The 24,273-nt window shown below is 39.4% G+C and overlaps 4 protein-coding genes across 7 annotated transcripts; 3 read left to right on the top strand and 1 right to left on the bottom strand.

The window, feature by feature from the left end:
- Positions 1-3,945: 3,945 nt before the first annotated feature.
- LOC103702813 (caffeoylshikimate esterase-like) lies at positions 3,946-6,906 on the top strand. Of its 2 annotated transcripts, none has more exons than XM_008785382.6 (9): positions 3,946-4,079; positions 4,186-4,218; positions 4,312-4,405; positions 4,792-4,824; positions 4,977-5,123; positions 5,527-5,657; positions 5,881-6,018; positions 6,124-6,222; positions 6,353-6,906. In XM_008785382.6, the coding sequence occupies exons 2-9, from the start codon at positions 4,195-4,197 to the stop codon at positions 6,722-6,724; spliced, it is 1,038 nt and encodes a 345-aa protein (XP_008783604.2). In that variant the 5' UTR covers positions 3,946-4,079; positions 4,186-4,194; the 3' UTR covers positions 6,725-6,906. The 2 variants fall into 2 exon arrangements, with proteins under 2 accessions (XP_008783604.2, XP_088559737.1); XM_088703611.1 differs by having other exon boundaries at positions 3,948-4,079; positions 4,192-4,218.
- Positions 6,907-12,236: 5,330 nt separating this feature from the next.
- Positions 12,237-15,897, top strand: LOC103702812 (caffeoylshikimate esterase-like). 2 transcript variants are annotated; one of them, XM_008785380.6, is made up of 9 exons: positions 12,237-12,402; positions 12,530-12,562; positions 12,671-12,764; positions 12,870-12,902; positions 13,051-13,197; positions 13,371-13,501; positions 13,838-13,975; positions 14,084-14,182; positions 15,318-15,897. In XM_008785380.6, exons 1-9 carry the CDS (start codon positions 12,400-12,402, stop codon positions 15,627-15,629), a joined length of 990 nt encoding a protein of 329 aa, XP_008783602.4. In that variant the 5' UTR covers positions 12,237-12,399; the 3' UTR covers positions 15,630-15,897. The 2 variants fall into 2 exon arrangements, with proteins under 2 accessions (XP_008783602.4, XP_008783603.4); XM_008785381.6 differs by lacking the exon at positions 12,237-12,402 and having other exon boundaries at positions 12,524-12,562; positions 12,842-12,902.
- Positions 15,898-18,146: 2,249 nt separating this feature from the next.
- On the top strand, positions 18,147-22,573 carry LOC103702811 (UDP-glucuronic acid decarboxylase 1-like). Of its 2 annotated transcripts, XM_008785379.6 has the most exons (7): positions 18,169-18,975; positions 19,367-19,514; positions 19,636-19,715; positions 20,895-20,978; positions 21,105-21,179; positions 21,847-21,939; positions 22,017-22,573. In XM_008785379.6, exons 1-7 carry the CDS (start codon positions 18,397-18,399, stop codon positions 22,209-22,211), a joined length of 1,254 nt encoding a protein of 417 aa, XP_008783601.3. In that variant the 5' UTR covers positions 18,169-18,396; the 3' UTR covers positions 22,212-22,573. The 2 variants fall into 2 exon arrangements, with proteins under 2 accessions (XP_038980942.2, XP_008783601.3); XM_039125014.3 differs by lacking the exon at positions 19,636-19,715 and having other exon boundaries at positions 18,147-18,975; positions 20,791-20,978.
- A 12-nt stretch (positions 22,574-22,585) lies between these two features.
- LOC103702908 (dirigent protein 16-like) lies at positions 22,586-23,451 on the bottom strand. Its single transcript, XM_008785546.6, has one exon. It carries the CDS (start codon positions 23,307-23,309, stop codon positions 22,659-22,661), a length of 651 nt encoding a protein of 216 aa, XP_008783768.3. The 5' UTR covers positions 23,310-23,451; the 3' UTR covers positions 22,586-22,658.
- Between the last annotated feature and the right edge of the window lie 822 nt (positions 23,452-24,273).

The following is a 24,273-nucleotide window of genomic DNA, read 5'->3' on the forward strand; positions in this document are numbered from 1 at the left end:
CTCTGTTCATCCAATTGATTCTGGTGATGTGCCAGTGTGGAAGCCCTGTCGAGATGGAAAGTATAGTGTTGATTCGTACTACAAGTTTATTAATAGTGGCGGGGTCCGTTGTCAATTCTACAAGACAATATGAAAGGCTCCAGTGCCTGAAAAGGTCAAAGTATTCATTTGGCTGGCTACATACTGGAGAAATTTTGGCAAGGATAGAGGGCAAGTGTCGGCTGCCCCTTTCGTGGCTCGCGCTCTGAGGCTGCTTCTCACCTTTTCATTCGTTGTCTGTTTGCCCAAGCATTGTGGTCTTCTCTTTTATCATGCTTAAATCTCCGCAGATTGCCACAGAATTTAACATCTCTTTGGTCCCCATGGAGGAAAAGGACAATTCACAAGTCCATCTAAGAAAAGGTTGGGATCAGTTGCTCATGGCACGAGAGAAACTCAAGGATCTTCTTGAAAAGAAGAGCATCACCTCCTCTGTTTTGCATAAAATACTATACTTTTTTTTTCCTGTGGAGCTTGTCTTTGTAATGCCAAAACCTCTGTTTCCTACCTCTCTATGTGTGTAATTGCCACGCTTCTTCTTGTAAATATTTTTTTCTTTCAATAAAGTTTGGGGGAAGTTACTCACTCTCTCTATTTTACGTAAAAAAAAAAAAAAATCTGGACTGGGAAGAAAGATTTCATACGGGGAGCTCAATTCTAAGATGCATGCGATCTGGGAAAAAAAAAAAATCTAAAATGCATGTTTCAAACTAGAGAACCAGAATAAAATTTAATACAGAAACTTCAGAATTCCTGAACACTAAAAATTCTGCATTAGCTTCATTTAAATGATCATTAGGTGGGTAAAAAAGTTATGCAGAAGAGAAGCAGAGGTTTGCAGTAAACAATAAATAACAACGCTCGGGAAGCGCTGAACCAGATTTGGGTTGTTTATACTCCTGCCATTTATCCGATGAAACTCATATGTAAGCCCGAATTATAACAAAATTAAGATCCAAACAGGTCATGTTGCTGCCGATCTTGGACCGATAATGCAGGCCACTCCTGTGGAGCTCATCGGATTGGCTCCTCCGATGCTCGAGTCAGAGAGGATTTCTAGTGGAAAGTGAGGAAGTAGAAGAATAGTTCATGTATTAAGTGATTCATTATTTGAGGATTGGGTATTACGGCATGCACCTTTCATGAAGGGTCTCTAAGTTTAATTATAATTGGGATTCTAAATTTTCTGCAGATCGTATCCCAACAACATCAATTCAAAGACGTGTCGTAACTATTTGATATATGATGGAATTGCTAGAGCCCCATTCGCACTTAGGTAAGAACCAGATTTGTTGTGCCTTTGGAGTCTTGGACCCGGACCCCGGCCGATTCGAACTTGCAAAGTTTAGTCTGGTTCAGTCTCAAGTGCATCTAATATGCTTCATGCAAAGTACGACATTACCGGCTAAGATTTTTTTTTTTTTCAGAAAAAAAACCCTCTCCCCTTTCTATGCAAAATATAACGTTGACATCTCATAAAATCTCACGCTACAATATAATTCGCACTTCATAATTTAAATTATATCTATATAATTAAAGATGAGATTGCAGGCTGCGGACCTAACTTCAAACTCGTGTTTGGCCTGGTGGTCAGGATCTTGCATCTTTTTGTAGTGTGGACGAGATGCAACTCGTGCATCAGATAAGTGTACCCCTTCGTCGTCGGTCAAAATCTAGCAAAATGTGGAGAAGAAGAGACAGAGGACTTTAATGCTAGTTAATTAGTGGGGAGGATGTTCTAACCAGCCATGATAAATGTGCAGTCTGCCTCCTCGTTGAAAATTCTCTCATTAAAAGCTCATATCGTGCCATCCTACTGAGGGTAAAAGAATATACGTACGGTGCCATGACCAACGGGTAAAATGCTTTGAATCACAAATTTCATGCAAGTGCTGCTTCTAAGAGTTTCGCACTTGATTTTGAGAAATGCTCCTTTTTCTGTGTTTAAATTGAGCTTGCACTGTTCTCGTGAGAATTTGGACTTTGTACCAGAGTTAGACATAACAATGGCATAATAATTTCAAGGCATAGCATGCGGGCAATAGACTAAGAGCCTAGCCTAAAGCCCCATGCAAAATCAAGATATAATTTTTAGTTGGGCTAGATCTATCGTTGAGCCACAAGATGCACGGAAGCGCATGTATTGCGCTCCTTTTTCTTTGTCTATTTGTTTGTGTACGTGTTGCTCTATGATTGGACTGGTCCATTGACTAACCATTCGTTTTATTTTCTGATTTTATTGGATGCATTCGTAGTCGTCAAGTATGATTCTATCCGCTCTAGCAAAAAATGAAAATAAAAAAAATACTCTTTTGGGTTGGGGCCCCAAAACATCTTAGCATCTAGGGTGGGCCCTTGTTCCCATGCACCAAATGAATGGTCCACGTTGGTGAGCTCGTGTGGGGCTCCCTCTCCCTTATAAATAGGTCAAACATCCGAGTCTCACGTGAAAACAACTTTCCACGTGCTCCCCGTCTTTCCACTCGATCCGGGGCGCCCTTCTTCCTTCCCTAGACGCACGTGCTACTCGTGTGAATGTAGCACCAAGGGTGTCTTCAATCCTAATCATGTCCCAAGATTGTATATTTCGCTCCAATTCAGAAGGCTGGAGCTATAGACGTGCATGGTCCAGCTTGGGGGCTAAAGCTATTAAAAATTTATGGTCTTCATGACCTACCAGCCTAATTGATCTGTATCCCTGAGTCAAACAATTAAATGTAGGGCTAGGGTTTGGGGTTTACAATTCAGGAATAGGAGTGGTAATATGGTACGTACATTTATCTCACATAAGCAAGTTATAGGCAATTGATTGTGCTAACATTCGTTTCCACATCACAAACTATTAGGCTACATGGTGGTTGTTAGGCCTATAACGAAGCCTAGCTTGAACAAGGACGAGCGTGATTGAACTTGACCCAATCTTCTTTCGAGTTATGATTATAGATTCGGATCTTACAGAATGTTCTCGGAGAACTTCTGGACCGCACGATCATTCAGGCTATGGTAGGTCAAACATAACCCAAAACCAACTTGATCCTTTTGAGTCTGGATTAGGGCAGGCCAAATTTGAACCTCATAAAAGAAAAGATTATTCATTTTATGTTCGGAAGGAAACCTTAGAATGATAAGTCACAAACAAAGTTATTTTCTTTTTTAATTTAAAAAATGTTTCCAGTTTCCTCTAATGCCCTCAAGATGACGTAATTCGAGCTAAAACAAGATAGTTCAATATAAGCCAAGCCTTCATCCTATAGATAGTAAATTTAATATCTAATCTATAAGCCCAAACATGACAGCAGGGCAAGGATAAGAGAACTAAAGTCATCTATTCTTGGATTGAGTTAGATCAGAGTCTCGATTGGATTGAACTGAATTACGTAATATTTGACCTGTTTTTGACTTGGTCAATGGTTTAATTTGGGTCACTTTCAGGTTTAGACCCGATTCACCACTGCTCTGCTATAACTCCATTGAGAGCTGGTCGAATCACAGGTTTACTGAACCAATTGCAGGCCAAGCTGCGTTCAGTGTGCCAGCACTGGAAGAATCAAGCGATAGCTGGATACATTTAGATTCCATCACGTCACACCTGTAAACACCGATCTGATGCAGATCACCAAAGCCGTGCCGTGGTGACTGGAATTGAATTGGACTTATCCAGGATTTCACGAGAATAAGAGTTGGATTAAAGGTGGGTCTGCATTCTAATTTGGCCACATTGGATAGCCTCCAAAAACAAACATCAAACGTGGAGGATAGGGATGGCGCAGAAGAGTACGCACGTTTATGCGGTTGACTGATTCCAATTCCAGGATAGCTGAATAGACCCGGAGCTGCTGTAAAAAAGCTGGCGACCGAGTCTGTCTTCAAGGAGAAGGCAAAAACTCCCAATATAAAGGGAGGAACGGGGAGGAGAGGCCAAGTCCAAACCGTCGCCACCTTTTAACGCTGCAACAAAACAACTGCTTCCATCCTTCCTTCTATCTAAAACCCTTCTACTCTCTATCTTATTGGCACTTGTAAGATCTCTCTGCTGCACGGTAGGTTCATCACAAAACAAGACTCCATGTGGAATAATTTTTATTTAGTTCAGGCTTCCTTCTTATTTTAATCCCGTCTGTTCTCTGTTTTTTTTTTTTTTGGCAGGGACAGAGTATGGAGGGAATCAAATATGAAGAGGTGAGCGATGGGAACTCCTCTTCATCTTTATGTTTTTCTTTTCTTTAATCTCGATATATCTCAAACTAACGGCGGCGAGTCTCTTGGTTTCAGGAATTCCTATTGAATTCTCGTGGATTGAAGCTCTTTACATGCCGATGGCTTCCTGAGAACCGAGAACCGAAAGCTCTGATCTTTCTATGTCATGGTATTCATTGCCAAGACCCTCTTCTTTCTGATATTTAAATATTTATTTTGTTCTCAAGCAAATATATATATATATATATATATATATATATATATATATATATATATATATATATATATATATATATATATATATATATATATATATATATATATCAAGAGAGAGGCAAAGCCATTAGAAAAAAAGAGTTTACAGAAATTATTTATAAAAAAATTATAAGAAAGGAAAACACGAAAGAGCAATAAAAATACTTTATAAAAGATAGTGGTCTGGATCTTTGTATCTTCTATGTATCTCTCTCTCTCTCTCTATTATTTTGACATTGATGGGTTTCGTGTCTTTCTGTTCTTTCCATGTATTTTTTTAATTGTTTTTTTTATTGCCAGGATATGCCATGGAGTGCAGCATCTCAATGAAAGGTAAGAAGTTATTCTGTTTAAATTGACTTCCAATTAAATTATTTAAGAATTAACTGTACATATTAAAGCCGCATATTAATTATAATGTGGCACCAATACGTGGATTTCATTCTTAACGTTTGATTTTTAACATATTTCTTTGTACCATTCAGGTACTGGGATACAGCTTGCTAAGGCGGGATTTGCAGTCTATGGAATCGACTATGAGGGCCATGGGAAGTCCTCTGGATTGCAAGGCTACATCCGAAGCTTTGATAGCCTCGTGAATGATTGCTCTGATTATTTTACCAGCATATGCGGTAAGGCAATTAAAGGATATTCTTTATCCCATACCAGTAACTTGTTCATCTAATGCACATCAAAAATAAATCAATAAAAATTTTAAAACACTGAGGGATTAGAAAAATAAAATATATAAATTAAAGAAACAATGTTTTTATTCATTTCTTTAATTTAAGAAGAGTCCATCAAATAGGAGGTGTTGATATTTTCATTTAAATAATATCCGGGTGATCTGGGATAATTAGGAAAAACCATGTAGTCTATAGATAACTTCTTTCAAATATATTCATGAGGAGAGGAACCATTAAGGTTATATTGGTTATAAAATTTGATACTCGTTTGATAATATAGAACAGATAAGCATGTAAATGTGTTCATTATTTCAACTCTTTTTTTAATTTTTACTCACCTTTGTTTTAGAGAGAAGAGAGAATAGAATGAAGAAGAGATTTTTACTTGGCGAGTCCATGGGAGGAGCTATGGTCCTTCTTCTACACAGGAAGAAGCCGACCTATTGGGATGGAGCAGTTTTGGTTGCTCCCATGTGCAAGGTTTGCCTCCTATCTCTTTTTCACTTCGTTTCACTCTTAAAATTCACTTGTATATATAGGATATTTTGTAGCCTTCCTTCCTTATATACATCCGAGCTATTATTACTATCCTGCGACTAAAGAATTCTGCATGAGATTAGGCTAGGGACGTGATTTCCTTTTTCTCTTCCAGTCACAAGCTTAAATATATGTTCACATGAATGTTGTTTTGGATATTGGACAGATTGCTGAAGAAATGAAACCTCCTCCAATAATCATCAAGATTTTGACACAGCTTAGTAAGATCATTCCAACTTGGAAGTTAATTCCCACCCAAGACATCATCGATAGCGCCATCAAAAATCCAGAATGGCGAGAACAGGCAAGCAAGCAAAACCAACCAGCTCAAGATTCCCACAGCATCATATTGTCGTCTGCTCTCCGCTTGCAACGTTTTCTTGACGTTTTATAATTGGCATCATCGCAGGTTCGCAGCAATCCTTATTGCTACAAGGGGAAGCCTCGCCTTAAGACCGGCTACGAGCTTCTCATGGTTAGCTTGGACATTGAAAAGAACCTGCACCAGGCATGTCTGCCGGCCTCCCTCCATCTCGCATCACACTTGCATCTCTTCCTCATCACATTATATGAGGACGTACTAATTATCCAATGACAAGAACTCATGACTCCATTGTTTTTTTTTTTGGCTGCTTCAGGTGACATTGCCATTTATAGTCGTTCATGGAGGTGATGACATTGTTACCGACCCTTCGGTGAGCCGATCCCTCTACGAGACAGCATCGAGCAAAGACAAAACCTTTAAGCTCTACCCAGGGATGTGGCATGCACTGACCTCAGGGGAGCCTCAGGAGAGCATCGATCTCGTGTTCTCAGACATCATTGCATGGCTTGATGATAGGGCAACGCCCTCTAATTCGAGATCAGAAAGAGAACACAAGGCCGGGCACGACCCAATATCGAGTCATAGCTCTGCATGGCGAGAAAGCAACGTGTTAACTACTCCGAGGAGTACTGATACTACTAATATGAGCTTTCGTCTCACGAAGATCTCTACAGCACTCAACTAATTTCTTTCATGACGAATTGTTTGAGAAGTTAAGTTGATGTGGGTGCAGGAAAGAGAGTACTCTATTAGTTTTTTATTTTTGGGAAAAAGATGACTATAGTGTATCAGTGGGGTGTGTGAGAATTGAAAGCTCTCTGATGTAAAGTTTACAAAATAATAATTGCATATGTTTGTTTCATTGGACATCTTGGGTAATTTTCCTTGGGATCCATTTGGTACTCCTTCTATCACTCCAAGACCAAACAAGAAGCCATAGCTATTTAATTACTTGCCTATTTCTCTATTCCATATAGAGGCTAGGAGCAGCCTATTTGGTGGATAAAGCTAAGAGAACACATGTTCTGTTAGTTTTATTCTAATTCTCCCATATTCCCTCTTTAATTGGAGACAAGGATAGATAATGGTGCATTTGCTATAAACTTGCTAAGAGACTCCTGCTAAAGGACATGCCGGCTATTTGATCTTTAAAGTGGGGCTCTCCGAGCAGCAACAATTAGGTATTTAGTATAGAATGTCTTGTAGGTAAAATTATTGGTCATTTGGGATGATTTGTTTAAACAAATGTGTTAGCTAAATGGAATGTGCAACATGGCAGATCCTGCAGATCATTTGACAACGTAGACTTCTTCAATTATGTTTTTTGACTTTTGCTAATATATAAATAATGTGGAGGGAGACCTTACGATCTCTTAAATAGCCTATTTTAATGCTCTTGCAATAAGTAAGTTGATGTTGGAAAACTCGGCCAAATTTAAAATTAAGTTTATTGAGCCAGAAATCAAGATGACTCTAGCAATATTCAAAATCGACCCAGACTCAACCGAGTCTTGTCGAATTTTTCATAATTTAGTTGAATCGATAAGTCAAAAAAATGACCGAGTTTTATTTTTTCTGTTTATTCAAGATCCCCACTCGTGTGAGTTACATTGATGAGTTTGTGAGATCTTATCCCTCCACCAACCACAAGTAGAGTTGTGATTTTTTATGTGTATGAAAGAATAGTGGATGATAAATAATAAGCATGAAGATCATGAAAACTCTGATATTTCTTTTTTCCATGTCAATTTAGCATTTACATATTTTTAGACTGAATGGACATTTGGATATAATTGAATTTGACTACTTGGAATGTCTCATGACTATTTGGGTAAATACTATTCTCTCATTTAGTTTTGCTCAAACTTGCTAATAGAGTCTATGGTAAAGATTCAAGCATATTAAATTCATATTTAATTATATTTAGACCAATCAAATATATTTCATGATTTATAAAAGCATGTATGTATGTATGACATATGGATATATACATATATAGTGTATGTATATATATGTGTACATAGATACGTACGTACCTACCTACCTACATAAGTATGTATATATATGTAGAAAGAAAGAAAGAGAGAGAGAGGAATAGGAGTTAAGTTTGAGATTTGCAAATATGTTATCTTACGAGTCGAGCCGAGTACGACTAGTGGAATGCATGGGAGAATTTTTTATCTTGTTGGAATAAATTACATACTTGGTTTGGTGAGGACAGTAAAACTCTTGTTGCTGGAAATTGGACCCGGGGGCCACCGCGAAGCCGGGGAAGGAGGAGCTCCGCTGCTACAGGGGGCGGACGGCGGTGCGCCGGCCGGCTGCGTCCTCCGCTGCGGGGGGGTGTGCAAGTCCTGCAAGGAAAACCGGTGGCCGGGCTCCCCGGCGCCGGCCCTCCGATGCCTAAGTCAGAGGGGGCAAGTATGTGGAGAGAGCAGGGAAGAGAGTATATGGAGAAGACAGCAAGAATATTTGGATAGGATAAAGAAGACGAAGAGGATGACGTCCTCAATTGTATCTATGCTTCCCGGCGGGTTCAGTTCCGGGGATCTGTTTCCGTTTTTTGTTTGTTCCCCCCCTTGGTTCTCCCAGCTTCCCTTTTATAGGAGGGGATTACGTTACCTGGGAGGTAACCGGGGGATTTGTCCCTGTCTGTGATAATTGGGCACGATTTGGCCCATTTATGACATAGTGGAGAACAGGGCCGAATCAGACCGGAATCAGGGAGTTGTCACGGTCGATCGGACCTGTTGGAGTGGTTGAACCGCCGGCCGTAGCGGGCCTGGGGTCTGTGGATGGTAAGTGCATTTATTACCGAATGAACCGGCGGTCAGGTAGAGCCATGCGCTCTGATGGTTCGGTGATCCGGAGATCGTCTTGGGCCGTGTTCATTAAATGACTGAGTGCATCGGAGGCTTGAGAGAGTCTCGTGCATTAATGGCAGGTCGTGCCGAATACCTGCGAAGATCTTATGCCTTGATGGCTTGGAGATAGTGGCAGGTCGCAAGCCGTAGGAGTTGTCAGTCCCTTGGACTTTAGGCGGAGGTTGAACATTTGGTTAAGGCATCGGCTCGGCAAGAGTGCCGAGCCGAGCTGGTAGCCCAATGGGGCGCCCTGTGGCGGGGTTGCTTCAAGTACTCCTGGTCGGCGCCCTTTAGGCGAGCACCTTCTAGCAGAGCGCCTTGGCGCTGTCTTTGGTCGGCACTTTCTAACCGAGCAGCTTTGGGTGGGGCACCTCTTGGCGCGCGCTCTGGTCGACGCCCTCTAGTCGAGCGCCTTCCTGGTCGGCATCCTTTGGCCGAGCGGCTTTCCGGTCGGCGCTCTTCGGCCGAGCGCCTCTGTGGATATATGACTTAGGGTTTTTCCCCTAACAACTCTATATACCATAAAGGTGATGCTGACTAGTGGAATGCATGAGAAACTTTGTTTTTTCTTTTTTTTTTGTGGGAATAAACTACATATTCTTGGTTTGGTAAGAACAGTATGTATAACTCTATATATCATAAAGATGGGGCCCAGAAACCATAAAGCATATGAAAAAAATAGTATTTCTTTGGAACATTAAGTTACTTTCTTGTTTCCTGACTTTTGACCATCATAATCAGATACCTAAATAATTTGGCTATTTGCATAATAATCCCCTAGCTAACTTTCTGACTCATGATAAATGGAATAAGATTTTTCTCTGTTTCGATCGTCACCTCACTCTCAATTAAATAATTTGTTTTGATATTTTAAAGCGTTAGACTTGTTGCATGCGATTGCACAACCACCTTTGGTGATCTGCGAGGCCACAATCTTTGTACGAGCTTACGAGTGCAAAGAGCGTGGCCCAAGCTTCTCGCACAGACACTTGGGGCAACGTGAACATTCTATTTCCAAGGCTAATGTGGGTAAGCAGCCGCTTAAAAAAAAAAAAATGCTTAGCTAAATTTGTACAGACAGAGAGGGAAAAAAAAGAAAAAGGAGATGATCAAAATGTGATGGATATAGGTTGAATTTTGGAAAATGCTAAAGTAATCAGTTCTACGGCCCAATTGGTTTGTAAAAACATTTTTTTCTCACTCAAATATTTTTTATAAAACTTTGATGTCCAAAAAAGATAATTTTTGTATGGGTAGTTTAATATAAAAAAGTGACAAATTTTAGAGTAGCTTATATTCTATTATACCGTTGACAAAAAGAAAAATCTTACTTTGTTTTATTTAAAAACTGAAAAAGTATCTTTTAAAAAAATTATCCTAATTTACAGATATTGGAAATTAGACTTTTCTAAATTCCACAAATTTTATTCATAAAATATAAGAATATAATTATTATGTAAAAATTAATTTTTTTTTAATAACTCTAACCAAATATAAATTATTTTTTTTTGACCATACTTTTTTTCTATGGATGTTTTTCATGACTGCTTTTTTTTTTTTTTTTTTTTTTTTTTTTTTACCAAAGAGACAACTTTCTTTTTTTTTCCCTCACGTCCATTGGAATGCTGGAAAGAAGGAATAGAAAGTAGATTCTGGGCCCTCGAGGCGTACTGTTGGTCTCAGCTCCTGTGTGGGACCTAGCTGGACCTATTCGCATCATGTCTTGGTGTAATTATGTTTCTATTTCTTCCATTTCGTTTCTTTCCCTTCCTTCAGGCCAGGCCAAGTTTCCCGTCCAAGTGTGAGAAATTTCTCTAATTCAGGTTGCAAAAATTTTTGCCATCCTAACATACCATTTTCTTACTCTTCAATCGTTATTTCTCTAATGTGAGCTGCTAGATCTTTTGCCTGTAATCTTGAGACTCTTGTTGAAAATTTGGTCCTCTTCAAATATACCATTATGTTCCTCTTTTTCTCCATGATGTGAACTGCTAAATCTTTCGTCTAAAATCTTGAACCTCCTGCATCCTTGTGGGAGAGTTAGCACGTACTCTCAGAGTTGGTCCAAAGATCTCCTCGTTTGAGGATATAAATACAATTAGTTTAGTTTCTGTGGAGGAAAGAGAACATTCATTAGCCACCAGCAAAAAATGAGCACATCTATTGTGGACATCCATGCTTCTTTCCAAGTGAACATAGCTATTCTTGCCTCTCTTTTTTTTCTCACAGCAGCCACCAGTAATTAGTAATTGTAATTGTTTTTGTTTTGCATATAAGATTGAGGGGCAAAAATAAAAGAGGAAACACAATTATCAACTTGCATTTACGTGAATAATGTTGAAATATTTGGAAAAAAAAAGAAAAAAACAAAAGAAAAAGAGAGAGAAAAAAGTGATCTATGTTCATTCATATTCGACACATCTCGAAAGTTATATATACTTGTGTACAGACTTTATATATAAAAAAATAATATAGGCTAATATAGGATCTCACTAATAATAAAAAATATTATTTGTGATACAGGTTGTAATGTGATTCCTAAAATTATTTTAACAATATTATGCTAACAAAAAAATATTATAAGCGATGCAGGCTGTTCCGCGGTCTCTAAAATTATTCTAATAAATGAAAAGAATGAGTAAGTTAAAAAAGTTAAGACAGACAGGTATAATCTGCCGGGTCTCATACTAACCTCAAATGAGTTCAATGTTTGACCCAGAACCAAACCATGTTAGAAGTCAAAATATGTGGGCCATTCACCTTAACACGATGGCACCGGACCATTACGGCCATGATGGACTGCAACTCGATCACCATCCCCAGTGCCCACGCGTTGAAGGGAAGCCGCCTTCTGGAAATCCGATCCTTCGTCTGAAGAGCCATTGGCTCCTTGCCCACCAAAAGCGCCCACTTGTGAACGTTATCCAAAGACCCATTGACTTCCACACAAACTCTAAAACGTTCTGGGTGGCAATTGCTTCCCATTCAGTCAACAAAAAAAATAAATCCACACAAACTCGGCACTTGATCATAGCAAGCAAACCTTGAAATGATGGCAAGGTTAAGCCATCATCGAACCCAATTTCTGAGCCAATCAAGCCTAAATAGATTGGGTCAGATAAAGTTGGGATTTATTCAAGTTATGTTGAAAGAAATATGAGTTGTTTGGATCAGATTGAGGTAAAAATGGGCTGGGTTTGAGTCTGGTTAACCCGGTTCAATTTTGTAGGCTCATTTATATCTGTAACCGCTTCAAGGTTCAAAACATGGATGCATTCATCTCGCCTCTTTATTTAAAAGGAAAGGGATTAAGGGCAATCCCATTCATTTAATGTTCCTAGCTATACGCCAAGTTTAAAGGGAAGGGAGTCCGTCTATTTTATTTAAGCAACCCCTCGCTTACCTTCCTTACTCCTCTCTCTTTATATCCTCTACGCTCCCATCTCCTTTTCATCTCCACCAAAACCATATCATATTTTTGTGGCTCTTTCTTCTCATGGTACGTTCGATTGCCACCCGCCTCACAGCATCTCTCTCCCTCTATCCTTTTCTCTCTCTCTCCCTCCCTCCCTCTCCCCCTCTCCATGCATATGTATGGACTTATTTTTTGACATTAAATTTTGCAGGCTCAAGACAACGAGTCTATCAGATATGAAGAGGTTAGTCAGCTATCAAAAGCTTTAATTTTTGGTGCAACATTAGTTGAATTTCTTATGCCATATATAGGGGTTTTTTTTTTGTAATCTTTTGTTTGCTTGTGATTTCAGGAATTTATAACGAGTCCCCGTGGATTAGAGCTCTTTACATGTAGATGGCTTCCGAGGAAAAAAGAACCGAAGGCCTTAATCTTTTTATGTCACGGTATATAAATATATAAGTTTTGGTTTCATGTATATAAGCAAAAGATTGCTGATCTGCTACTATTCTAAATTCATAAGCTTTGATTCCATGGCCGGAATTTGCTAGGATATGGAGTGGAATGCAGCATGTATATGAGAGGTATTCTTTTACATAATCATTTAGAGTAATTATCCCTGATTCTAAACATGTTATGCTCCTTTTCTACATAATTATTTTTCCTGAAGTTTTGGATTGAATATAGTTGGTAGGGGAGAACTAATGTTTTTTTTCCAAAAAAAAAAAATAGACACAGGAACTCGGCTAGCGAAGGCAGGCTATGCAGTTTATGGATTAGACAACGAGGGTCATGGGAAATCTTCTGGATTGCAAGGATATGTACCAAGCTTTAATGCCCTTGTTGATGATTGCTCTAACTATTTTATGAGCATTTGTGGTATAAACTCCTCCTTTTTTCTTTCCTTTCTTTCTTTCTATCAGGTGGTATATATCAACTTAATTTTAAGAATATATGCAATAATACATGTGTGTATATATGTATGTATGTTATAATTTTCCATTCCTTATCAAAAAGAAGTTATAATTTTTCCATTTCTTTCAAAATACCAGAGAGGCAAGAGAATAAGATGAAGCGACGGTTTCTTCTTGGAGAGTCCATGGGAGGAGCAATGGTCCTCCTCCTCCATAGAAGAGAGCCAACCTATTGGAATGGTGCCATTTTGGTTGCTCCTATGTGCAAGGTCTTCGGTCTTCCATCCTCTTTTTTTTTCTTCCTACTATAACTTTTCTCACAAGGCCTTCGGTCTTCCATCCTTTTTTGTATTCTTCATCCTATAACTTTTCTCACAAAGCCTAGAACATGTATGTGGATTCCCTTTTGGTAGATTATAATATATGGATTTAGCTGTCTCTTTTGGTAACTCTTTATTGGTTAATTTATATCTTTCCTTCGTAGACTGGGTATCTAGTATCCTAGATTCATGTACTGTTTAGGCTTTTGGCAATTATTTTAGTATAAATGGTAACTAATTGGAATTGTTTATTAATTTGGTTTCTTTAATTATTTTATATCTCAGATTGCTGATGAAATGAGGCCTCACCCATTCGTGATCAGCGTTTTGAGGAAGTTGTGCAACATCATACCAACGTGGAAGATAATCCCCTCGCAAGATATTATCGATGTTGCCTTCAAAAATCCTGAGAAAAGAGAGGAGGTAAATTAACATACTTGGAGATCCATGACATATCATTCCTTCTCAACTTTTTATCTCAATTATTTTTTATGATTTATTTCTAATACATGAATTAATCATATTTGGTAGATTCGATCTAATCCTTATTGCTACAAGGGAAAACCTCGCTTAAAAACCGGCCATGAGCTTCTCATGGTCAGCCTAGATATTGAAAAGAACCTTCACCAGGTAACATCTTTCTTCTGATCAACATGAGTTTTATTCAATTATCCCTTCCTTTTAGTCCTAGTCTTTTTTTATCTCTTTTAAATTTTACATACCAGGGCTTAAGTCAGATAAACTTTATTAGAAGTGTCATTATGTCAGCATATTTTGTCTCTATTCCACCGATAGGTTTTATTAATTAAGCTAGCTAGCTTAGACCACATAACACACATTCATATAATATCCCTGGTCTAACATCACTACAAAAGTATGAAAAAGAAAGTCGTCCTTGAGCGTCTATTTTAAGCAATTCAATAAGAACTAAACAACCCAAACAAGTCTAGTTATGGTGACATGTTATCTTCTCTTGCTCTCTAAGATGGAAACTAACCTAAAGTGCACCAGGTAGACATTAAGCAATAAGCCGTACAACAAAACGAACTCAGATCAGAAGGTATTGGTCTTCCTGCATGTTAATAGTCACTTTAATTTTTGTTTAATGTTGTACCAAGAGACTTGGAATTAATCTATCATACCATGCATGGCTTGTTAACAAAGAAACCTTCTTAGGCTAATCTAAGAGAATTTTGGTTCCATGTATAACAACAATACGTGCTCCTTTCTACAATCAATGATACGTTCGACTCTCTCAAAATTGAGTCATATTAGCTCGACAAAAGCTTGATGTATGGTGCATAGATCATAACATGGATCATGACATAAAAAGCTAGCAATTTATCCAAGTTGCATGTTTACCAAGTTCCAACATGGTCTTGAAGTCCAGAATGGTTGGGGCCAAGCAGTGTGTCCACTTCTTACACCTAAGATACCATTCAATGATTGTGGTGTCTTTGTGTTAGGCCCCAAGGAAGAGGTCTTACTGATAGGCATTTTATTGTACCAAAAACTCGAGCAATTAAGCTGACGACATGTTTCGCAGATTTTTCATAGTGAGTTGAAAAGCAAATCCTTGCTTCCTAGCTAGTTGATTGATGGCCCCACTAATTGTGGTCATCGTTGAATTAAATGCATAAGATTGATTAGGTCTTGTTCCTTGAAGATGACCAATTAAGAATTCAGAAACAGTTTTATTAGCCTCGATTTCACCTCCTAAACTTCAATTTTCATGTTAATGCCTGCTTCTCCTCTTTGGCAACAGGTTTCACTGCCATTCTTGGTTGTGCATGGTGGAGACGATATCGTAACGGATCCATCGGTGAGCAAATTGCTCCATGAATCGGCCTTAAGCAAGGACAAGACATTCAAGCTGTACCCTGGAATGTGGCACGCCCTCACCTCCGGTGAACCACTTGAAAACATTGAGCTTGTGTTCGCCGATATTGTGGCTTGGCTAGATGAGAGAGCATCTACAAGGGACTCAAGATTTGAGATAGAGCAAAAAGCAAAGCATGATGAGCATTTTCTAAAGATGCAAGGTAAGAAAATGCTTGGAGAGATGCATAACAAATAGTGGTGCCATGTTAATGATGGCAGATCGATGGTTACGGTTCATTAGAAAGGTGGACTCCTATGTTTGATGAGGTTTTTAGCTTGGGCTTTCATCAATATGGATGGTGATGGATAGAAATATCCGGCCCCAAGCAACCTTGAAAGGATTTCTATATGGCACTTTCGAAGGTGGTGACATGGAAGGGGGGATGCATATAGCTCTTTAGAAATAAAGGTCCCTTGGGACTCTCTCTTGATTAATTTTGCTTTGTTGGATTACTTCGGCTGAACCATGGAATGCCCTCTTTTTTTTTTATTTTTTTTTTATTAGCTTGAACTGTGACAACAATCAAATGGAAAGGGATATGGTATCTACATCATAAGTGGCTGCATATGCATGCTAATATGTAACCTTGTCTAAAAGAAGGGGCAAGATGATTCAAGGCCTTAGTCAGCTTGATCTGGTCTAACTCGACCTAACATTTTTTCGCTAGTAAAGTTTAAAAAAGAGAATTTAGGCACGAAGTGTCTAACCTCTTCTTTTATTAAGGTGATGATATTTTTACCTATTAGAGGTAACTAAGTTACAATTCCAATTTGATCATCATAATTCTCCTTAGGCTTTAGGCATAAGTAGCCACTATTGCAACCTTTCGCATCTCCCTTTGTCATCTTTGTCACAATCTGGCACAATTTGAAGACCTTGTCCATTCTCATATCCTCCAAATTCTTATAATAGCATCCCTAGGCATTGTTAGGCATTGACTTACTCAATTTCATCCTAACATGTTTCCAATTAACTTAGTTTATTTAACTTGATAGATTAATATGACCAACTCTGCGTAACCACCCATCATGGCTTACTTAGTAAAAACATAAAATTTTACCATTTTGTCAAATTACTATAGATAGCTTATATGATGGTCTAGAATTTACAGAATGATATTAATAATTTCTAGTATTTACAAAATATGATCACAAAGATTAATAACATGCGAGGAATTTGAATTCCTACACCTAGCATTTAACATGACAGATTAATTTTTCCCCCCCAAATATTCAAGAACTGGAATCATAAACCTTTGAAAGTTTAGGCCCGCTTTGCAACATAGATGTGCTTATAAGGCCCCAGCATAGTTAAATGCTATCACATCTAAAATTATAATCCAATGGATTTCAACAAAAAAATTGATTTAAGTATACCTCCTCTTTGTGAAGTGTGGACCAAGTTTGTCTTTAAATAGCTTGCGTTATCGATCCATCTCCATTGTTCATAAGTAAGAAAGGGTGGCTTATCCCTATAATTCTCGTGCTAGAAAAGGTAAGTCAAGAAAAGTCAAGTAAGAATGAATAGTCAAGTAGGTATTGTCAGTAATCTCCAATGACTCTTTCAAATTATCTAAAGCTCATTTTTATCAAATTCATCGAGTCCCATGATATCCGAAGATTTTCTTAGATGGTTAAGAATTGGAGACATTAATTTTCCTTCAAAATTTTGTCATCACAAGGAATTTATAGGCCGATGATATAGATCAAAGTTTCTATTTTGTCGAAATATCAGTAGGCTGCAGCTGTGACGAGAGTGAATATCGGTCATGCTGATTATTAGGTATCATTTTTCTTGTATTCTTTCCGGTCAACATTCTTTGTTTTTTAAGAAAAAAATGGATATATAAAAGCTGTAATTTTGGTGCCTTGGTTAAGACAAAGCTTTTTGGTTTGTTTCTAGTTTGAGACAAGTTATTCTATGGTGTTTTCTTTTAATTATTTAATTTAAATACTTCAAAAATAGTTAATTATGATGAAGCATCATACTCTATTAACTCTTTGAACAAGAGATTCAATAAATTATAAAATAAACATCGACAAATATTCTTGTATGTTTCTACCAAACAGTTTCAAAACTAAAGTGCTATGGGCACCTATAGCCAGAATGCTGCAATCAGGGTGAAGGTAAATATACACATTCATGCTTGTTTAGGTGATTTGGAGCCTAATCAATTTGTGAGAGGTTATGAGTGCAAATTAAGCATCTTCAGAGAAGCATGGGAATACAAATGGATGAAATTAAAGATGGCTTTGTTGTTTACTTTGGGTCTTAGTTTACAGGTTTATTTTGTGCTCAACACATACGATTTGTTTCTGGGGAGAGAGCCATCCCATTTTGTTATGCATATGAGCTAAACTAGAAAAAGAGAAATTGTGGGTTGTTATGAAGCACTGTTGAGGCCTTCTCACACAATGTCATGAGCCCAAGAGGCTTAGAACATAGTATTTGGAAAATCCAATCAAGTTAGATTTTCTATCGGATTATGAATTATACAGCCTATTTAAGTAAGATCCATATCAACCCAATCTCTCTCTAGCCCAAATTTTATAGGTAAAAAAAAAATAACCTTCATAGTTTTTTTTTTATCCTACAATTCAAAAGGTTTATTTATGGAATTTAGGTCAGAATTAGAATGGGTCTGGATAAAAAAAAAGGAAAAAAAAAAATAAAACTAAGCAAGCTAACAGGGCTTTCCCAAATAGGCCCTAAATGGGCTGTCTTGAGCGAGCTTTTAGCCCAACCCCCTTTCCATCTGCGAGTCCACTTTGATGTGCCCGAAGTCTCAACCCTCCTCGACTCTTGTCCGAAAGACCGAAACCATCCCCAGCTCCCTTCAAATAACTCCTCCCTTTCTTTAATTCTTTCTGTCCTTCTCCTTCCGGCTTGTGGAGTTCCGCAGGGACAACCGGATATACCGATTCATCACCCGGATCTACCGTCAGATCTTCCCCGGAGAGCCATGAAGCAGCTCCACAAGCTGCCCGGCCTCGGCCAGCAGCAGCCAATCCGGACCCACTCCCCGACCTACACCGTCACGGCCGCGAGGCAGCACAACTCCCGCTCGTCAGCCGCCGCCTCCTACCTCCTCCGCGAGCAGCGCCTCCTCTTCGTCCTCGTCGGCGCCGCCCTCGCCTCCTGCTTCTTCCTCCTCCAGCCCTACCTCTCCTCGTCCGACCGCCTCCTCCCCACCTCCGACGTCCCCCACCGCGACCTCCTCCCGGTCTCCGCCGCCTCCGCTGGGAGGAGGATGCCGGTGGGGCTGAGGAGGCCGCCGCTGAGGATCGTGGTGACGGGCGGAGCGGGGTTTGTGGGGAGCCACCTGGTGGACAAGCTGCTGGCCCGGGGGGACAGCGTCATCGTCATCGATAATTTCTTCACGGGGAGGAAGGAGAACGTGGTGCACCACTTCCACAATCCCAGGTTCGAGCTGATCCGCCACGACGTCGTGGAGCCCATCCTGCTCGAGGTCGACCAGATCTACCATCTCGCTTGCCCTGCTTCGCCGGTTCATTACAAGTATAATCCCATCAAGACCATCATATCCTTTTTTTTTCGGATCTAAAAATATTTATCGCCATCTTTCTTTGCTTTGATGAAGTGAATCTTTATTATCAGTTCAGGTGGATTGTAGCATATCCTGTTGACGGGGTTGGACTGGGATTGAGATCATGCTAAATTTTATCGTTAGAAGCTGGTAGGATACTAGAACTAAACATTTTTTTTGTAAAATGAACTATTAGCATTCTGAAAAATAGGTTTTTTATCTTAATTTTAGGGTTTTGATTATTCTTTAAGATTTATAATTTTGCTAGGAGTTGTTTGAGCAAGATTGTTTTGATTTATGATTGTTCCTTGATATGTCCCTAGTTATTGCAAATCATCATACGATGTTTGATGTAGTTGAAGTTTGAATTCTTAATTATGGTTACAAGACAAATGTGATGGGGACTCTGAATATGCTGGGATTGGCAAAGAGAATTGGGGCTCGTTTCTTGTTGACGAGTACCAGTGAGATTTATGGTGATCCACTTGAACACCCACAAAAGGAGACATATTGGGGCAATGTCAACCCTATTGGTAAGCTACATGTCAATTGATACTTTTTTTTTATGTATACTGAAGAGTGCCTTGATAGTTCCTATGTGATCTTTGAGTTGCCCTTCAAATTTTGCAAGTGTTGTTGCTTGGTGTTTCGTAGGTGTTAGGAGTTGTTATGATGAAGGTAAGAGAACGGCAGAAACTTTAACTATGGACTACCATCGAGGTGCAGATGTTGAGGTAACCATGTTCGAGTGTTTATTATGAATTAACTATATTGGGTGGTGATGGTAGTTCTGTTTGCAGCATTTCATGATGAACTGCTGCAATTCAACTGAATTTACTAAATTTGATTGAGTTAATAATTCATGAATGACAATTAGATGATGAAGAATGCAAGATCTACATGCTTTACATGAGTGACCAAATTGAATTATGAAAAATGCTACATGTACATGCATGCCATCAATACATATTGCACAACATATATTCGGCAGGTTCCATGTGGGTTCTGCACTAAGGAACTGCAAAGCGCATACAACAGGAAACAGCGTGTGACACATGGTGTATGTGTTTCTAGCTCTGCTTATGTCAATGATAGCATTATATGCAAGCTGTACAATGCAGTGAGTGCCGAGCATAGCATTGTTTCATGTTCCAAATGCCTTGGAAAAGTGAACTGATTATTAGAATGGTTACTAAACATAATATTGATGCAGTATCCCATATCAACATATTGATACTAGATATCCAGTAGCACCACATTGAATATGTAGCGATTTTGACACCTCCGATAGTTGAAATTCCTATCCTAGTGAACCTAAAAAAAGGATAAAGGCCATATGTGACCTGAAAAAGTTAGGCGGACATGCTCACTTGGAGTGGGAAGGGGGGCGATGGCTCTGCTCTCAGCACATTTAGAAACCAATTATCTTCTATAGTAAAAATAACATGAAAGGCAACCTTATTCCATTTATTTTGGACCGGCTTTATGTACTCCTATGTGGTATATTGAATTATTCTGCTATCTTTGCCTCAAAGTTCAATCATGCTACAGATATGGCAATGCTAGTTGGTTTTTGTAAGTATTTCTGTATAGTATGGATGAATAGGACTTACTAATGAAAGCCATGCCTTTTACCCCCTGCATCATGATGACCTTTAGACAATGTTCCTCTCTCATTTTCATATATTTACTGATGAACATCAAAAATGGAGGATGGTATTCTTGGCACTCTTAGCCTCCTAGGGTTATTGCATCTTGGCAATATGGACTAATAATTTGTATAATTCTTTTGTACATCTTCTATTCAAGTACATTTAGGAAGGGTATGCCTCGCTTGCTTGCCGACTGTAAGTGAAGTAATTGTAACTCTGTGTCTACTTCATGGACAAGTGAGAAAAAGTTCCCATTTTCAGGTGCGTATTGCACGTATTTTCAATACTTATGGGCCTCGCATGTGCATTGATGATGGGCGTGTTGTCAGCAATTTTGTTGCACAGGTTGGCTTCACCCTTTCATATGAATTTAAATCCTTAGTTGCTTGCATAATGCAAAAATTGTGAGCTTCACATGGTAAAGAACAATGAGGACCAGGAGATTCTAATCTTTTTATTTATTCTTTACAGGCCCTTCGTAGACAGCCATTGACAGTTTATGGAGATGGGAAGCAAACTCGAAGTTTCCAATATGTTTCTGACTTGGTACTGAATCATAATTCTTGTCCTGTTTACTATTATCCGAAACAACATGCTTTTTCTTCCTAACTTATACTTCAATTTGTGCCTAGGTTGTAAATGAACTTGTTTGTTTTAAACTACCATTTGCTTGCTTCATTTATAGAATTCTTACATCATCTCTGATGTTTGATGCAGACGGAAATTTGTCCCAATGAAAATTAATTTTCTTACTAGAAGTCGATGAATACTAAATGAGCTTTGCATTAAGCTAGACAAGTGTGGATCAGGCTCAACTTTTTGCTGTCTTTTTATGATGCTCTATATTCTTATACCAACCAAGCTTTGTATCCTTATGCTGTTTTTAGATTGTTTGAAAGTAGGTAACCTGTGTAGGGGAGAGCTAGACTATATGGTGCATGCTCCATCATTTGGTCAGTAATGTTAAAGCTAATCCAATACTATTTTGTAATTAGATGAGTTTTGATCACTAAAGTCATCTGATATTTTCTTTTAGAAGAACAGAACTCACACCATCTCAAAAACAAATACTCATAGCCAAAGATATTCAAATACCTATTATATGGAGTTTACTTAGTAAATGAATATGGATTATTTGTATCATGAAATTGCAGTTGTCAATTATTATAAAGATGACTTTTGAGTTTTATATTACCCCTGGCAAACTTGTTAGGTTGATGGATTGGTAGCGCTAATGGAAAGTGAGCATATCGGACCTTTCAACTTGGGCAATCCAGGGGAGTTCACCATGTTGGAGCTTGCTGAGGTTTGTCTGAGAATTGTTTTCACACGAACCGCATATGGCATTTTTTTCCCCAAGAAACTTCATCCCTACCCATGCAGGTTGTCAAAGAAACAATTGATTCGACCGCAGCAATTGAGTTCAAACCCAACACTGCAGATGACCCTCATATGAGGAAACCAGATATCACCAAGGCAAAAGAGCTGCTGAATTGGGAGCCAAAGATATCATTGAGGGAAGGGCTGCCCCGGATGGTGACCAACTTCCGGCAGCGTATCTTGGATGCGCAGTCATAAAACCAAAAACTGAGATCATCTATAATATGTGGTCCAACAAATGTACCATTAATTGAATTTGTCATCGTATTGCTCTCTTAATAATTCCTTCCGAGGCAGGGCAAGTTTTGTATGTTGTTTATCTTCGTCATCCTTGTACGTTTTAATTTCAGAGAACAACTTATTCTGAGAAGTGAATCAGATGAGTTGCAAATGCTAGCACAGGATCTGAAAGCAAAACAAATACACAATTTTACAGGCTGTGGCCATTTGCTACAGTTTTGGCTTTCTTTTTTTCTTTTCATGTAGACTGGCCTGGCAACTGCCATTATCCATGTTACTTTGTGACTGACATTTTATATATTATGATTCAATTACTCAAAGTATTACTCAAAAGGAGAGAAATATATTCAAATCCACTGTTTTGCATCTCCAGGCAGCATTGTTGGAGGAAATCAGATGGCTATATTACTCGAGATACACAGTAACCGAGAGAACCCCGTCCGCGCTCTCCCTTGAACCAGTGGCCCTGACCACGGCAAACCCATTTGCACCGTGATATCTTCCGGTGCCGCCGACGACTGCGATGTGAGACTCCGGCAGGCCTAGATGGTGGACCCCGAAGAATCTCAAGCTGTCATCCGACCTGCCGTCCTCGAAGGTGGCCTTCATTGCCACCATGTGGCTGCTGTTATCCCCTGTGCTCGTCACGTACATCCCCTGCACCTTCCCTGCCGTCGGCGGCCCGAGTGCGACGCTGCCTCTTAATGTCTCATCGATCATGGTGACTGTTCCCGACTCCAATGCCGATGCATGCAAGCTCGTTAGGAGCGGCAACCAGCTTTTGTTGGGCGGACCAGTCTGGCCTGCGAAGGCAGCGGTTGCCGGAGGCCTTCCACCCATGGGCTTTGCGATCGGAGGTGGAGCTCCGGTACCGGCCGCTGGCCGTGAGGTCCCCAGCACGTCGTTCATGAAGAAGGTGATCGCTCGATCGCCGCCGCGCGGTGGGGGTGGTTGATGGCTTAGAATCCGGGTTGAGGTTGACGGACTGACAGTGAAGAAGATGGCGACGAGAAGCCAAGCCATGTTGGGGGTTCGCCAATATATGAACATTTCCATATTATGGAAGTTGGAGCCACTGTGATGGATTTCATGAGCAGGGACTTGGGATTTGGATGCGTGATGTGTGTGCTTTTATGGGGAGGAATGAGCTTGGGAAGTATGCACAGGTGGAGTGGGTACAGCTGACTCGATACATCATGACAACCGAACTACTCCGTCTCATCAACTCCATTTCTAGCTGAATGGCCCGTGCCACTGCCAAAATTGGTTGACTTCATGACATCCTCCTCTTGAATAAACACACTTCTTAATGATATCTAGAAAATCACAAAGAGATATTTGAATTGATGCAACATCAGCATCAAATCAATGGTGAGATTGATTTGTTCAACGGCTCCACCATTGACAAATGCTAGTATTCTTCTGAACCATGGCTGTAAGGACTGGAAGTCCTCGTCAAGCTTTTAATGATTTAAAGGTCTATCGATGTCATGTTTCCAGGCAACGGTTCGTCCTTCAGCGTGTAAAGGCCGTGAATTCCGGGCAAGATTTGAGTGCAACCTCTGAATTTGTTTTGGAGAGAAACTGGCGCAGAGTCTTTTAGAAGTTGCCACAAAATGAAATAGGATAGATCTGCTGTTCTTTTTCTTTTGCTTTCTTCCTTTTTTTTTATTCGTGCTGGAACGAGGTGATATTCTGATTGTGCAAATGGCAGAAAGGAAAAAGAAAAGACAGACACCAGTCCAGAGATTCTAGACAGCCCAGAAGGCCTTGGTGTTGCCAAAACCATCTTCTGCGTAAGCCCTTTCTTTGGAGCTGCAGCACCTCTAAGACTCCAATGATTTGCCAAAAGAAACGTGTGAAAGACAATCACAAGAATCATTCATGAATAATACACAAAAATAGCACGATTGGAGGATCGACAATTATTTCAAATATTCAAGAAGTTTAGAAAATAATTAGGCAGACGAATATTTTGCAAAAACATACAACATTCTTTCAGAAAGTCTGTAGGAAGATT

The sequence above is a fragment of the Phoenix dactylifera genome, chromosome 8 (assembly GCF_051530095.1).
Source record: "Phoenix dactylifera cultivar Ajwa chromosome 8, Ajwa_hap1_PhDact_Kaust_v1.1, whole genome shotgun sequence".
Lineage (NCBI taxonomy): Eukaryota > Viridiplantae > Streptophyta > Magnoliopsida > Arecales > Arecaceae > Phoenix > Phoenix dactylifera.

Coding starts and splice junctions, on each gene's coding strand:
- LOC103702813 (XM_008785382.6), top strand. CDS start 4,195: ATGGAGGGAATCAAATATGAAGAG. Junction 4,219..4,311: donor AGGGAATCAAATATGAAGAG/GTGAGCGATGGG, acceptor TCTTGGTTTCAG/GAATTCCTATTGAATTCTCG. Junction 5,124..5,526: donor TTATTTTACCAGCATATGCG/GTAAGGCAATTA, acceptor CCTTTGTTTTAG/AGAGAAGAGAGAATAGAATG.
- LOC103702908 (XM_008785546.6), bottom strand. CDS start 23,309: ATGGAAATGTTCATATATTGGCGAACCCCCAACATGGCTTGGCTTCTC.
- LOC103702812 (XM_008785380.6), top strand. Junction 13,198..13,370: donor CTATTTTATGAGCATTTGTG/GTATAAACTCCT, acceptor TCAAAATACCAG/AGAGGCAAGAGAATAAGATG. Junction 13,502..13,837: donor TGGTTGCTCCTATGTGCAAG/GTCTTCGGTCTT, acceptor TTTATATCTCAG/ATTGCTGATGAAATGAGGCC.
- LOC103702811 (XM_039125014.3), top strand. CDS start 18,397: ATGAAGCAGCTCCACAAGCTGCCCGGCCTCGGCCAGCAGCAGCCAATC. Junction 19,515..20,790: donor GGGCAATGTCAACCCTATTG/GTAAGCTACATG, acceptor CTTCTATTCAAG/TACATTTAGGAAGGGTATGC. Junction 21,180..21,846: donor TCCAATATGTTTCTGACTTG/GTACTGAATCAT, acceptor CAAACTTGTTAG/GTTGATGGATTGGTAGCGCT.